General features: G+C 45.9%; 1 protein-coding gene across 5 annotated transcripts in view; it reads right to left on the reverse strand.

The window, feature by feature from the left end:
• ccm2 (CCM2 scaffold protein) overlaps positions 1-11,884 on the reverse strand; it is a 32,496-nt gene extending 20,612 nt beyond the window's left edge. Inside the window, exon 1 of one of the 5 annotated variants that reach the window (XM_045695511.2) lies at positions 11,479-11,884. In XM_045695511.2, the coding sequence (XP_045551467.1) occupies positions 11,479-11,508 (30 nt within the window). In that variant the 5' untranslated portion in view covers positions 11,509-11,884. Of the gene's footprint in view, positions 1-3,167; positions 3,356-3,491; positions 4,439-11,478 lie in introns of those variants that run through there. The other 4 variants (XM_082961611.1, XM_082961610.1, XM_045695513.2 and 1 more) reach the window with 4 other exon arrangements.
• Positions 11,885-17,063: the final 5,179 nt, after the last annotated feature.

The following is a 17,063-nucleotide window of genomic DNA, read 5'->3' on the forward strand; positions in this document are numbered from 1 at the left end:
TTCGATTCCATTCAGTTGCTATGTTCCAGCTTAGCCAAAGTTAATTTGCCATTTTTCAGCCTTGGGTGAATTTTGACTCGTTCTTTTGTCCAGCCTAACTCTAGCTCCCTGCCGCAAATCTGGGCGTATGGTCAAGTATATGGGTTTTATTAGAGATAGTTTAGGAGAAGAACAATCCCTCATTGTTCCTAATCATTCTTGTAATTGGGAAACTAAGCCGGGTCAAAACACAGACCAGGTGCAGATAACGAGATGAACCCGAGGTAGCTTATGATGCCCCCCGATCTGCATGGGAGGGGTGGAACCATCCATGACTAAGCATTCTTAGTGTCAGCTATATAAGAACCAGGATACCTCTGTAAGGGTTAGTGAAGAGTGTTGGGTCAACCAGCCTCATTACTGCAGAGCACTCACTCCATTCACGTGTGTGTGGTGTGACCTGTTCCTTATCAATACGTTTTGAATAAAGCAATACCCTCCTCATTATTGATTTGAGTTTCCATGACACCCTGTAAAACAACATTACTGCACCCATCTGCTGCATGTGACAATACAACATGTGAGAACTGTGAGAGTGTAAGGCTGCTTCCAAACGGCACCCAATTCCCTATATATAGTGCTCTACTTTAGACCAGAGCCCGATGGCACCCTATTCCCTATATAGTGCACTACTTTAGACCAGAGCCCTATGGCACCCTATTCCTTATACAGTGGGGAGAACAAGTATTTGATACACTGCCCGATTTTGCAGGTTTTCCTACTTACAAAGCATGTAGAGGTCTGTCATTTTTATCATAGGTACACTTCAACTGTGAGAGACGGAATCTAAAACAAAAATCCAGAAAAATCACATTGTATGATTTTTAAGTAATTAATTTGAATTTTATTGCATGACATAACTATATGATCACCTACCAACCAGTAAGAATTCCGGCTCTCACAGACCTGTTAGTTTTTCTTTAAGAAGCCCTCCTGTTCTCCACTCATTACCTGTATTAACTGCACCTGTTTGAACTCGTTACCTGTATAAAAGACACCTGTCCACACACTCAATCAAACAGACTCCAACCTCTCCACAATGGTGAAGACCAGAGAGCTGTGTAAGGACATCAGGGATAAAATTGGAGACCTGCACAAGGCTGGGATGGGCTACAGGATAATAGGCAAGCAGCTTGGTGAGAAGGCAACAACTGTTGGCGCAATTATTAGAAAATGGAAGAAGTTCAAGATGACGGTCAATCACCCTCGGTCTGGGGCTCCATGCAAGATCTCACCTCGTGGGGCATCAATGATCATGAGGAAGGTGAGGGATCAGCTCAGAACTACACGGCAGGACATGGTCAATGACCTGAAGAGAGCTGGGACCACAGTCTCAAAGAAAACCATTAGTAACACACTACGCCGTCATGGATTAAAATCCTGCAGCGCACGCAAGGTCCCCCTGCTCAAGCCAGCGCATGTCCAGGCCCGTCTGAAGTTTGCCAATGACCATCTGGATGATCCAGAGGAGGAATGGGAGAAGGTCATGTGGTCTGATGAGACAGAAAGAGCTTTTTGGTCTAAACTCCACTCGCCGTGTTTGGAGTAAGATGAAGGATGAGTACAACCCCAAGAACACCATCCCAACCGTGAACCATGGAGGTGGAAACATCATTATTTGGGGATGCTTTTCTGCAAAGGGGACAGGACGACTGCACCGTATTGAGGGGAGGATGGATGGGGCCATGTATCGCGAGATCTTGGCCAACAACCTCCTTCCCTCAGTAAGAGCATTGAAGATGGGTCGTGGCTGGGTCTTCCAGCATGACAACGACCCGAAACACACAGCCACGGCAACTAAGGAGTGGCTCCGTAAGAAGCATCTCAAAGTCCTGGAGTGGCCTAGCCAGTCTCCAGACCTGAACCCAATAGAAAATCTTTGGAGGGAGCTGAAAGTCCGTATTGCCCAGCGACAGCCCACGAAACCTGAAGGATCTGGAGAAGGTCTGTATGGAGGAGTGGGCCAAAATCCCTGCTGAAGTGTGTGCAAACCTGGTCAAGAACTACAGGAAACGTATGATCTCTGTAATTGCAAACAAAGGTTTCTGTACCAAATATTAAGTTCTGCTTTTCTGATGTATCAAATACTTATGTCATGCAATAAAATGCAAATTAATTACTTAAAAATCATACAATGTAATTTTCTGGATTTTTGTTTTACATTCCGTCTCTCACAGTTGTAGTGTACCTATGATAAAAATTACAGACCTCTACATGCTTTGTAAGTAGGAAAACCTGCAAAATCGGCAGTGTATCAAATACTTGTTCTTCCCACTGTATATAGTGCACTACTTTAGACCAGAGCCCTATGGCACCCTATTCCCTATATAGTGCACTACTTTAGACCAGAGCCCTATGGCACCCTATTCCCTATATATAGTGCACTACTTTAGACCAGAGCCCTGTGGCACCCTATTCCCTATATAGTGCACTACTTTAGACCAGAGCCCTATGGAACCCTATTCCCTATATATAGTGCACTACTTTAGACCAGAGCCCTATGGCACCCTATTCCCTATATAGTCCACTACTTTAGACCACTGCCCTATGGCACCCTATATAGTGCACTACTTTAGACCAGAGCCCTGGGGGATAGGATGCCATTTGGGAAGTAACCTTACTATCTCTGGTAGCAGCCCATGTTACACAATATTGCATGTTCCCAGCATATTCACCGCTAAAATAAAAAACACTACTCCAAGCATTACATTAGCTATGTGGTTTTATACGACGCTGCTGTGAACATTACATAAAAACCTGCTGTTGTCACACACACACACACACACACACACTTGGCCGGAACATGGTTCTAAGTTACTAACCACAGACATTGACTAGGTATAAGAAACATCCACATCTTCCTTCCGCTTTCTCCAAATGTAAAAAGTTGACACTAAACTAAAAAAAAAAAAAAAAAGAAAGTACAACACATTAACTCTCCACTTACAATGTAGACCTAAAGTGTATATAGTTCTTGTTCGGGGTTAGCTGTTGAAGAGCACCGCTAAAACACCACCAAATACAGCAGCAAGAGAAGCAGTAAAATGAAGAGCTCCATTAGTGCGTTGACAACGTCACCCATGACGACAGATCAGACAAACGAATTAAAAACAAAAAAGGAAACTAACTTTTCCCAGGTCGGACGCAGACATGTATTCCTACCTCAGTCTCCATTTAGCCTCAATGAAAGAGGAGCTGTTTGTGTCTGCCTGTATGTCGTCTGTGTCTGTTTGATACCGTTACTGGGCGGTGTCTGACGGTTCTGACAGTCTGATCACTGTGGTTTTTTTTTGTTTTCTTTTTAGCCCCGGTGTCCTGGCTAAATTCCCAATCTCAGCCTCATACCATCATGGCCACCTAATCATCCCAAGTTTCCAATTGGCTCATTCATCTCCCACGTAACTATTTCCCCAGGTTGTTGCTGTAAATGAGAATGTGTTCAGTCAACTTACCTGGTAAAATAAAACTATACAAAAACTGGGCGGTGTCTGGCTGATATGCCTGGTCCCTGGGCGGTGCCTGGCTGATATGCGCAGGCGGTGTCTGGCTGATAGCCTGGTCCCTGGGTGGTGTCTGACTGGGCGGTGTCTGGCTGATATGCCCGGGGGGTGTCTGGCTGATATGCCCGGGGGGTGTCTGGCTGATATGCCCGGGGGGTGTCTGGCTGATATGCCCGGGCGGTGTCTGACTGATATGCCCGGGCGGTGTCTGGTCCCTGGGCGGTGTCTGGTCCCTGGGCGGTGTCTGGTCCCTGGGCGGTGTCTGGTCCCTGGGCGGTGTCTGGTCCCTGGGCGGTGTCTGGTCCCTGGGCGGTGTCTGGTCCCTGGGCGGTGTCTGGTCCCTGGGCGGTCTCTGACTGATATGCCTGGTCCCTGGGCGGTGTCTGACTGATATGCCTGGTCCCTGGGCGGTGTCTGACTGATATGCCTGGTCCCTGGGCGGTGTCTGACTGGGCGGTGTCTGACTGATATGCCCAGGTGGTGTCTGGCTGATATGCGCAGGCGGTGTCTGGCTGATATGCGCAGGCGGTGTCTGGCTGATATGCGCAGGCGGTGTCTGGCTGATAGCCTGGTCCCTGGGTGGTGTCTGACTGGGCGGTGTCTGGCTGATATGCCCGGGCGGTGTCTGGCTGATATGCCCGGGGGGTGTCTGGCTGATATGCCCGGGGGGTGTCTGGCTGATATGCCCGGGGGGTGTCTGGCTGATATGCCCGGGGGGTGTCTGGCTGATATGCCCGGGCGGTGTCTGGCTGATATGCCCGGGCGGTGTCTGGCTGATAGCCTGGTCCCTGGGTGTAACGCCTGCTGCTTCATTCACTTAGGTGTAACAGTTGGTACGTGAAGACTGACTGACGCACACAGTATGGTGTGTGTGTGTGGCTTTCTCCAGAGGAAAGGGAGTGTTTCTGCTTCTCTATTGCTGAGACACAAGAAGAGGAAGTATATCAACCGCCAACTTCCTGTGATGACACGTGCTGCACAAGTCGACAGTTTGAGTAACATTTAAAAATCGTTGTGAATGCACAAGTCCTGAACTCTTTCACGCGAGTCGTTTTCTGTCAACGACAAGAGCAGTCCTATCTGACACATGATCCTCCAATCCACTAGAAGACGAGCTGGTAGTGCATTATTTAACATGCCTCTCGTCTCACCAGTGAGCCTAGTAGACTAGAGGACAGGTTCATTAACACTGCATGAGACATGAGTGTAATGAAACACCACACTGTCCACAGCTACGACGGGTGACCCTGCCCTGACCAGGGGCCTCATTTATCAAAGGTGTGTGTGTGTGTACAAAAAAAAGACTCAACTTGACAGTATGGGTAGGCTACAGTATTCGGAGTAGAGGTCGACGGACTATGATTTTTCAACGCCAATACCGATTATTGGAGGACCAAAAAAAAGTCGATGGCAATTCAATTGATCGATTTTTATATATATATAATGAACACTTTTATTTTAACTTAATATAATACATAAATAAAATCAATTTAGTCTCAAATAAATAATGAAACATGTTCAATTTGCTTTAAATAATGCAAAAAACACAGTGTTGGAGAAGAAAGTAAAAGTGCAATATGTGCCATGTAAAAAATGTTAATGTTTAAGTTCCTTGCTCAGAACATGAGAACATATGAAAGCTGGTGGTTCCTTTTAACGTGAGTCTTCATTATTCCCAGTTAAGAAGTTTTTAGGTTGTAGTTAATATATGACTATTTCTCTCTATACCATTTGTATTTCATATACCTTTGACTATTGTATGTTCTTAAAGGCAATTTAGCATTGCCAGCCTAATCGGTTGAGTTGATAGGCTTGAAGTCATAAACAGCGCTGTGCATCCCAGCATTGCTAAGAGCTGCTGTTTGAATGAATTCTTACGAGCCTGCTGCTGCCTACCACCGTTAAGTCAGACTGCTCTATAAAATATCAAATCATATACTTAAATATAATAAACACACAGGAAACTTGGTCGCAAATGGGTCTTTCAAATGGATAATGACCCTAAGCATACTTCCAAAGTTGTGGCAAAATGGCTTAAGGACAACAAAGTCAAGGTATTGGAGTGGCCATCACAAAGCCCTGACCTCATCCTATAGAAAATGTGTGGGCAGAACTGAAAAAGCGTGTGCGAGTAAGGAGCCCTACAAACCTGACTCAGTTACACCAGCTCTGTCAGGATTAATGGGCCAAAATTCACCCAACTTGTAGAAGGCTACCCGAAACATTTGACCCAAGTTAAACAATTTAAAGGCAATGCTACCAAATACTGATTGAGTGTATGTAAACTTCTGACCCACTGGGAATGTGATGAAAGAAATAAAAGCTGAAATCATTCTCTCTACTATTATTCTGACATTTCACATTCTTAAAATAAAGTGGTAACTGACCTAAGACAGGGACTTTTTACTAGGATTAAATGTCAGGAATTGTGAAAAACTGAGTTTAAATGTATTTGGCTAAGGTGTATGTAAACTTCTGACTTCAACTGTAAATTAACAGGCACTGCATTGATTATATGCAATGCAGAACAAGCTAGTTAACCTAGTAATATCATCAAGAATGTGTAGTTAAACTAGTGATGTGAAAATTGATTGCTTTTTATAAGACATTTAATGCTAGCTAGCAATTTACCTTGGCTTCTTGCAGCCACAAGGTCCTTTTGATGCTGCACTCGCGTAACAGGTGGTCAGCCTGCCACGCAGTCTCCTCGTGGAGTGCATGGTAATCGGTGTCCAAAAAGGCAGATTACCGATTGTTATGAAAACTTTGGGGAAAAAAATAACATTTAAAATTTAAAAAAATCGTCCCTAATTAAAATCAGCCATGCCGATTAAATCGGTCGACCCTCTAATTAGGAGCATGACATCATAGCCTATTTAATCTTAAAGTCTAAACCAAATGCAGGAGACAGAGCACAGAAACAATCCTGCATTGATAAACAAAACATTGAACAAGAATTTGTATTTTGCATAGAAGTGTGGGCTGTAGCATTAACTGTTATATTGTTTGAAAGGACAATCAATCTGGCAGAACGTGCAGCCAGTGTTTGGCACGCGGCAGGATGTATGCATTTCTTGTTTGGTCAAGAGCAAACATTCTGCCCACACATCTACAGAAATGTGGTGATCATACAGCAAATGAGGCCGTTTTTGTTACCATAGAAGGTGAACGGAAGGTGTTTTTGTTACCATAGAAAGGTGTTTTTGTTACCATAGAAGAAAGGTGTTTTTGTTACCATAGAAGGTGAACGGAAGGTGTTTTTGTTACCATAGAAAGGTGTTTTTGTTACCATAGAAAGGTGTTTTTGTTACCATAGAAGGTGAACGGAAGGTGTTTTTGTTACCATAGAAAGGTGTTTTTGTTACCATAGAAGGTGTTTTTGTTACCATAGAAGAAAGGTGTTTTTGTTACCATAGAAGGTGAACGGAAGGTGTTTTTGTTACCATAGAAGAAAGGTGTTTTTGTTACCATAGAAGAAAGGTGTTTTTGTTACCATAGAAGAAAGGTGTTTTTGTTACCATAGAAGGAAGGTGTTTTTGTTACCAGAAAGGTGTTTTTGTTACCATAGAAAGGTGTTTTTGTTACCATAGAAAGGTGTTTTTGTTACCATAGAGGGCGAACGGAAGGTGTTTTTGTTACCATAGAAAGGTGTTTTTCTTACCATAGAAAGGTGTTTTTGTTACCATAGAAGGTGAACAGAAAGGTGTTTTTGTTACCATAGAAAGGTGTTTTTGTTACCATAGTAGGTGAACAGAAAGGTGTTTTTGTTACCATAGAAAGGTGTTTTTGTTACCATAGAAGGCGAACAGAAAGGTGTTTTTGTTACCATAGAAGGCGAACAGAAAGTTGTTTTTGTTACCATAGAAGGCGAACAGAAAGGTGTTTTTGTTACCATAGAAGGAAGGTGTTTTTGTTACCATGGAAGGAAGGTGTTTTTGTTACCATAGAAGGAAGTTGTTTTTGTTACCATAGAAGGAAGTTGTTTTTGTTACCATAGAAGGAAGTTGTTTTTGTTACCATAGAAGGAAGTTGTTTTTGTTACCATAGAAGGAAGTTGTTTTTGTTACCATAGAAGGCGAACAGAAAGGTGTTTTGTTACCATAGAAGGCGAACGGAAGGTGTTTTTGTTACCATGGAAGGAAGGTGTTTTTGTTACCATGGAAGGAAGGTGTTTTTGTTACCATGGAAGGAAGGTGTTTTTGTTACCATGGAAGGAAGGTGTTTTTGTTACCATGGAAGGAAGGTGTTTTTGTTACCATGGAAGGAAGGTGTTTTTGTTACCATAGAAGGAAGGTGTTTTTGTTACCATAGAAGGCGAAAGGAAGGTGTTTTTGTTACCATAGAAGGCGAACGGAAGGTGTTTTGTTACCATAGAAGGCGAACAGAAAGGTGTTTTTGTTACCATAGAAAGGTGTTTTTGTTACCATAGAAGGCGAACAGAAAGGTGTTTTTGTTACCATAGAAGGAAGGTGTTTTTGTTACCATAGAAGGGCGAACAGAAAGGTGCTTTTGTTACCATAGAAAGGTGTTTTTGTTACCATAGAAGGCGAACAGAAAGATGCTTTTGTTACCATTGAAAGGTGTTTTTGTTACCATAGAAAGGTGTTTTTGTTACTATAGAAGGTGAACAGAAAGTTGTTTTTGTTACCATAGAAGGCGAACAGAAAGGTGTTTTTGTTACCATAGAAGGCGAACAGAAAGGTGTTTTTGTTACCATAGAAGGCGAACAGAAAGTTGTTTTTGTTACCATAGAAGGCGAACGGAAGGTGTTTTTGTTACCATAGAAGGCGAACGGAAGGTGTTTTTGTTACCATAGAAGGAAGGTGTTTTTGTTAACAAAGAAGGTGAACAGAAAGGTGTTTTTGTTACCATAGAAGGCGAACAGAAAGGTGTTTTTGTTACCATAGAAGGCGAACACAGAAAGGCGCTTTTGTTACCATAGAAAGGTGTTTTTGTTACCATAGAAGGCGAACAGAAAGGTGTTTTTGTTACCATAGAAGGCCTGGCCCGTACCAACACCCCTGCCACTGGCCTGGCCCGTACCAACACCCTGCCACTGGCCTGGCCCGTACCAACACCCTGCCACTGGCCTGGCCCGTACCAACACCCTGCCACCGGCCCGTACCAACACCCTGCCACCGGCCCGTACCAACACCCTGCCACCGGCCCGTACCAACACCCTGCCACCGGCCCGTACCAACACCCTGCCACCGGCCCGTACCAACACCCTGCCACCGGCCCGTATCAACACCCTGCCACCGGCCCAAATGGCTTGCGTCCCAAATGGCACCCTATTCCCAATATAATCCACCACTTCCCAGAGCCCTATGGGAAGCCCTATGGGTCCTGGTCAAAAGTAGTGCCCATACATAGGGAATAAACACTAACTGGCATTAACATGCAGCTAACAGTTTACCAGACCGGTAGTCAATCTGTACAATACAACACCATCTAGTGGACAGCATCAGACACAGCTATAGTTTTTCTAACGAGGAAACAACACTGGGATAAAAAGATGGTAGTTCCCGGTTGGAGTTCCAGTCCCCAGGGTTGGAGTATAGTGTAGGCAGACTAGAGAAAGCAGTGTAACTTCCTGTCTGGTTTATGTAAGCCCTCCTTCCCTTCACCCACTCTTCAGCAGCCTGAACCACAGAGGGGAAAACATCCGTGTGTGAACCAGAGGGGGAAAACATGTGCACCACTCTTTCAAGTGAAATGAACATCCAACTGATTAAAATATAAATAATAAGACTCCTTGCCTCTCCTCTCAGTGGCTTCCTTTGTCCAACGTGTTTTCCAGCTTAACAGTTAGAGTCTGTCACACACTGAGAGAGAGAAAGATTCTGAGGAAGAAACTGTGAATATATATTTATATATGTCAAAGGTAATTTGTAAAGAATAAATATTGATACATTACTAGCTCAAAACACTTCATCTGCCAAAATTACAAGTTTATTAGTGGGTGATGAGATTACAGAACCAAAGTGTGGGGGGGGGGGACAAAAGACGTAGGCTACATTGCCCCCCCCTTAATTTGATAGTGGGGTGGTAGATCCCTAGTCTCCCTTATGGCTCAGATCAGGTGCCTACATAGGATCCACCATAGACACACACAGAAGTCCACTCAGAGAGGGCCCCAGCTCAGAGAGGGCCCAGCTCAGAGAGGGCCCCAGCTCAGAGAGGGCCCCAGCTCAGAGAGGGCCCCAGCTCAGAGAGGGCCCCAGCTCAGAGAGGGCCCCAGCTCACGAGCTCCATCAGTAGCAGATTTGAATGTAGAATGGAAAATTAAATGTGATTATGCAAACAAAACGTTAATGCATCGAATCATATTGATTCGTTCTCTAATCAAACCCGAATCAATTCTAGCTAAAACGTATCGTTCCAGTTTTGTATTGGAGCCCATGTAGATACGTATCGAATCATCTTGAAAGGGAAAGATGCACCCCCCTACTGCCAATCCTTCTCTACGATAACTGACACTATAAACACCCCCCTACTGCCAATCCTTCTCTACGATAACTGACACTATAAACACCCCCCTACTGCCAATCCTTCTCTACGATAACTGACACTATAAACACCCCCCTACTGCCAATCCTTCTCTACGATAACTGACACTATAAACACCCCCCTACTGCCAATCCTTCTCTACGATAACTGACACTATAAACACCCCCCTACTGCCAATCCTTCTCTACGATAACTGACACTATAAACAAATCCCTACTGCCAATCCTTCTCTACCACAGCTGACACTATGAACACACCCCTACTGCCAATCCTTCTCTATGACAGCTGACACTATAAACAAATCCCTACTGCCAATCCTTCTCTATGACAGCTGACACAGATGAGAGAGAGAGAAAGAGAAGAAAATCTGTGAGTGACCTACCAGAGTCAAAGGCTTTTATTATAGTAGGCTTGGGCAATATCCAGATTGTCATACCTTCATAACAACCATGTGCCATTCCAGGATATTCGGTAATATTAATGTGTTTATTATATATATTTTATTTAACTAGGCAACTCAGTTAAGAACAAATTCTTATTTACAATGAGACGGCCTACACCGGCCAAACCTGGATGACGCTGGGCGGATTGTGAGCTGCCATATGAGACTTCCAATCACGTGATACAGCCTGGATTCGAACCAGGGTGTCTGTAGTGACGCCTCAAGCGCTGAGATGCATTGCCTTAGACCGCTGCGCCATTCGGGAACTATCCTGTAGTACTGAAGTGGTCCTGTGTGGTTCAGTTGGTAGAGCATGGTGTTTGCAACGCCAGGGTTGTGGGTTCAATTCCCACGGGGGACCAGTACGGAAAAAAATGTATGAAATGTATGCATTCACTACTGTAAGTCGCTCTGGATAAGAGCATCTGCTAAATGACTAAAATGTAAATGTAAAATGAAGTTGAGGCCACAACCAACTGTAATTCGTAACATAAATGAAATTAATAAACAAATTAATAAATACCATACGAAATGTAACAAATCATACTAAATGGAGGAAGACAAATTGTATTTTTAGTATTTTACGTCTACCCCTGAGTCCAGGTTGGTTGAACATGAATGATGTTTTCAAATGTAAGTTACCAATATTCTTGAAAATGTTTCCTAACTTTGTGGCCAGTGTGAGATCTTAGCTAGTTAGCTGAAAGACATGAATATTACCGTCCTGGTGGTATATAAACTGCTCAAATGTCGTTTATTTAGTCTTTTACAGAAATGACTCAAGTCGCAAAAAATAGAAATATTCGCCAAGATGTGTAGCAACATAACGTTATTATATATATATATATTTTGGTCAGTTACGAAAGTATAATGACAGTCACGAAACGACAAAAAACGACGCCCTGACAACCAAGATAGTTACGTGTGGTAGGAAACAGGCTAACTAGCTTGCTAGCTAGCTAGTTAATAAAATTAAAAATCACTTACCTTTTTCACTTTTTTCACATCCTCTTCCATCTCTATGTGTAGATCCTCTTCATGCTCACTTCAACAGATGATTTATTCAACAACTCTATAAAGGCATCTAGAGCCAACTGACAATCTTTGACATTTCCACCCAAAGTAAAAGTTAGCATAGCTAGCCAATTCGCCTAGTGGGCCTTCTGTGCTCATAAAATGTGTGGAATAACAACAGTTTGTAACTTCGATAACATTCAATTCTTGCGTTGTCAAAAAAAAAACACAAAAAAAACACGTATTTCCTTATGTCAGTGACTTGGTATTATTAAAAACAACTACATGGAAAAGATAAAGGGGGGATATAAAAACAGACAAAACAGCATCAACTTTTCTATCGTGTCGCCATTTTGAGTGTTGTTCTTTGGTGTCATGGTGTTTGTGCATGCTGCCACCTACTGTGCGGTAGTGTGTGCTCAATCACCTAACAAAAATTAAAACCAAGGGGTTTAAAAATAGAAAAATACTACTGATCCTACGGCCTGGGAAGACGGGATTCATTAATTTGATCATATTTATCCAATGCCAAATCACTGTGTCTTGTTTGCAACGAAACCGTCCCTGTTTGCAAATAATTAAATCTAAGATATTTTAAGGAATCTGAGCATAGTACTTTAAAAAGTTAGACCTACCATTCCACCCCAGACAGACAGAGTAGACCTACCTTTCCACCCCAGACAGAGTAGGGCCTACCTTTCCACCCCAGACAGAGTAGGCCTACCTTTCCACTACCAGACAGAGTAGGCCTACCATTCCAGCCCAGACAGACAGAGTAGACCTACCTTTCCACCCCAGACAGAATAGGCCTACCTTTCCACCCCATACAGAATAGGCCTACCTTTCCACCCAGACAGAGTAGGCCTACCTTACCACTACCAGACAGAGTAGGCCTACCTTTCCACTACCAGACAAAGTAGACCTACCTTTCCATCCCAGACAGAGTAGGCCTACCTTTCCACCCCAGACAGAGTAGACCTACCTTTCCACCCCGGACAGAGTAGGCATACCTTTCCACCCCAGACAGAGTAGACCTAAATGTATACCCCAGACAGACAGAGTAGACCTAACTTTCCACCCCAGACAGAGTAGACCTACCTTTCCACCCAGACAGACAGAGTAGGCCTACCTTTCCACACCCGGACAGAGTAGGCATACCTTTCCACCCCAGACAGAGTAGACCTAAATGTATACCCCAGACAGACAGAGTAGACCTAACTTTCCACCCCAGACAGAGTAGACCTACCTTTCCACCCAGACAGACAGAGTAGACCTAGCTTTCCACCCCAGACAGAGTAGACCTACCTTTCCACCCCATACAGAATAGGCCTACCTTTCCACCCAGACAGAGTAGGCCTACCTTACCACTACCAGACAGAGTAGGCCTACCTTTCCACTACCAGACAAAGTAGACCTACCTTTCCATCCCAGACAGAGTAGGCCTACCTTTCATCCCCAGACAGAGTAGACCTACCTTTCCACCCCGGACAGAGTAGGCATACCTTTCCACCCCAGACAGAGTAGACCTAAATGTATACCCCAGACAGACAGAGTAGACCTAACTTTCCACCCCAGACAGAGTAGACCTACCTTTACACCCAGACAGACAGAGTAGGCCTACCTTTCCACACCCGGACAGAGTAGGCATACCTTTCCACCCCAGACAGAGTAGACCTAAATGTATACCCCAGACAGACAGAGTAGACCTAACTTTCCACCCCAGACAGAGTAGACCTACCTTTCCACCCAGACAGACAGAGTAGACCTAGCTTTCCACCCCAGACAGAGTAGACCTAACTTTCCATTGCCAGACAGAGTAGACCTACCTTTCCATCCCAGAGTAGGCCATCCTTTCCACCCCAGACAGAGTAGACCTACCTTTCCACCCCAGACAGAATAGGCCTACCTTTCCACCCCAGACAGAGTAGGGCCTACCTTTCCACCCAGACAGAGTAGGACCTACCTTTCCACTACCAGACAGAGTAGACCTACCTTTCCACCCCAGACAGAGTAGGCCTACCTTTCCACCCCAGAAAGAGTAGACCTACCTTTCCACCGCAGACAGACAGAGTAGACCTACCTTTCCACCCTAGACAGAGTAGACCTACCTTTCCACCCTAGACAGAGTAGACCTACCTTTCCACCCCAGACAGAGTAGACCTACCTTTCCACCCCAGACAGAGTAGGTCTACCTTTCCACCCCAGACAGAGTAGACCTACCTTTCCACCCCAGACAGAGTAGGTCTACCTTTCAACCCCAGACAGAGTAGACCTACCTTTCCACCCTAGACAGAGTAAACCTACCTTTCCACCCCAGACAGAGTAGGGCCTACCTTTCCACTCCAGACAGAGTAGGACCTACCTTTCCATCCCAGTGTAAGCCATCCTTTCCACCCCAGACAGAGTAGGGCCTACCTTTCCACCCCAGACAGAGTAGTCCTACCTTTCCATTCAAGACAGAGAAGGCCTACCATTCCACCCCAGACAGACAGAGTAGTCCTTCCTTTCCGTCCCAGACAGAGTAGACCTACCTTTCCACCTCAGACAGAGTAGGCCTACGTTTCCATCCCAGACAGAGTAGGACCTACCTTTCCACCCCAGACGGAGTAGATCTACTTTTCCACCCCAGACAGAGTAGGCCTACCTTTCCACCCCAGACAGAGTAGGCCTACCTTTCCACGCCAGACAGAGTAGGCCTACCTTTCCATTCCAGACAGAGTAGACCTACCTTTCCAAACAGACAGACAGAGTAGACCTACCATTCCACCCCAGACAGACAGAGTAGACCTACCTTTCCACCCCAGACAGACAGAGTAGACCTACCTTTCCACCCCAGACAGAGTAGGCCTACCTTTCCACCCCAGACAGAGTAGATCTACCTTTCCACCCCAGACAGAGTAGACCTACCTCTCCACGCCAGACAGAATAGGCCTACCTTTCCACTCCAGACAGAGTAGACCTACCTTTCCCCCCCAGACAGAGTAGACCTACCTTTCCGCCCCAGACAGACAGAGTAGACCTACCTATCCACCCCAGACAGAGTAGACCTACCGTTCCACCCCAGACAGAGTAGACCTACCTCTCCACCCCAGACAGAATAGGCCTACCTTTCCACCCCAGACAGAGTAGACCTACCTTTCCACCCAGACAGACAGAGTAGGCCTACCTTTCCACACCCGGACAGAGTAGGCATACCTTTCCACCCCAGACAGAGTAGACCTTAATGTATACCCCAGACAGACAGAGTAGACCTAACTTTCCACCCCAGACAGAGTAGACCTACCTTTCCACCCAGACAGACAGAGTAGACCTAGTTTTCCACCCCAGACAGAGTAGACCTAACTTTCCATTGCCAGACAGAGTAGACCTACCTTTCCATCCCAGAGTAGGCCATCCTTTCCACCCCAGACAGAGTAGGCCTACCTTTCCACCCCAGACAGAGTAGGGCCTACCTTTCCACCCAGACAGAGTAGGACGTACCTTTCCACTACCAGACAGAGTAGACCTACCTTTCCACCCCAGACAGAGTAGACCTACCTTTCCACCCCAGACAGAGTAGACCTACATTTATACCCCACACAGACAGAGTGGACCTACCTTTTCACCCCAGACAGAGTAGACCTACCTTTCCACCCCAGACAGAGTAGGCCTACCTTTCCACCCCAGAAAGAGTAGACCTACCTTTCCACCGCAGACAGACAGAGTAGACCTACCTTTCCACCCTAGACAGAGTAGACCTACCTTTCCACCCTAGACAGAGTAGACCTACCTTTCCACCCCAGACAGAGTAGACCTACCTTTCCACCCCAGACAGAGTAGGTCTACCTTTCCACCCCAGACAGAGTAGACCTACCTTTCCACCCCAGACAGAGTAGGTCTACCTTTCAACCCCAGACAGAGTAGACCTACCTTTCCACCCTAGACAGAGTAAACCTACCTTTCCACCTCAGACAGAGTAGGGTCTACCTTCCCACTCCAGACAGAGTAGGACCTACCTTTCCATCCCAGAGTAAGCCATCCTTTCCACCCCAGACAGAGTAGGGCCTACCTTTCCACCCCAGACAGAGTAGTCCTACCTTTCCATTCAAGACAGAGAAGGCCTACCATTCCACCCCAGACCGACAGAGTAGTCCTTCCTTTCCGTCCCAGACAGAGTAGACCTACCTTTCCACCTCAGACAGAGTAGGCCTACCTTTCCATCCCAGACAGAGTAGGACCTACCTTTCCACCCCAGACGGAGTAGATCTACTTTTCCACCCCAGACAGAGTAGGCCTACCTTTCCACCCCAGACAGAGTAGGCCTACCTTTCCACGCCAGACAGAGTAGGCCTACCTTTCCATTCCAGACAGAGTAGCCCTACCTTTCCACACAGACAGACAGAGTAGACCTACCATTCCACCCCAGACAGACAGAGTAGACCTACCTTTCCACCCCAGACAGACAGAGTAGACCTACCTTTCCACCCCAGACAGAGTAGACCTACCTCTCCACCCCAGACAGAATAGGCCTACCTTTCCACTCCAGACAGAGTAGACCTACCTTTCCCCCCCAGACAGAGTAGACCTACCTTTCCGCCCCAGACAGACAGAGTAGACCTACCTATCCACCCCAGACAGAGTAGACCTACCTTTCCACCCCAGACAGAGTAGACCTACCTCTCCACCCCAGACAGAATAGGCCTACCTTTCCACCCCAGACAGAGTAGACCTACCTTTCCACCCAGACAGACAGAGTAGGCCTACCTTTCCACACCCGGACAGAGTAGGCATACCTTTCCACCCCAGACAGAGTAGACCTAAATGTATACCCCAGACAGACAGAGTAGACCCAACTTTCCACCCCAGACAGAGTAGACCTACCTTTCCACCCAGACAGACAGAGTAGACCTAGTTTTCCACCCCAGACAGAGTAGACCTAACTTTCCATTGCCAGACAGAGTAGACCTACCTTTCCACCCCAGACAGAGTAGGTCTACCTTTCCACCCCAGACAGAGTAGACATACCTTTCCACCCCAGACAGAGTAGGTCTACCTTTCAACCCCAGACAGAGTAGACCTACCTTTCCACCCTAGACAGAGTAAACCTACCTTTCCACCCCAGACAGAGTAGACCTACCTCTCCACCCCAGACAGAATAGGCCTACCTTTCCACCCCAGACAGAGTAGACCTACCTTTCCACCCAGACAGACAGAGTAGGCCTACCTTTCCACACCCGGACAGAGTAGGCATACCTTTCCACCCCAGACAGAGTAGACCTTAATGTATACCCCAGACAGACAGAGTAGACCTAACTTTCCACCCCAGACAGAGTAGACCTACCTTTCCACCCAGACAGACAGAGTAGACCTAGTTTTCCACCCCAGACAGAGTAGACCTAACTTTCCATTGCCAGACAGAGTAGACCTACCTTTCCATCCCAGAGTAGGCCATCCTTTCCACCCCAGACAGAGTAGGCCTACCTTTCCACCCCAGACAGAGTAGGGCCTACCTTTCCACCCAGACAGAGTAGGACGTACCTTTCCACTACCAGACAGAGTAGACCTACCTTTCCACCCCA

The sequence above is a fragment of the Salmo salar genome, chromosome 15 (assembly GCF_965601325.2).
Source record: "Salmo salar chromosome 15, fSalSal1, whole genome shotgun sequence".
Taxonomy (NCBI): Eukaryota; Metazoa; Chordata; class Actinopteri; order Salmoniformes; family Salmonidae; genus Salmo; species Salmo salar.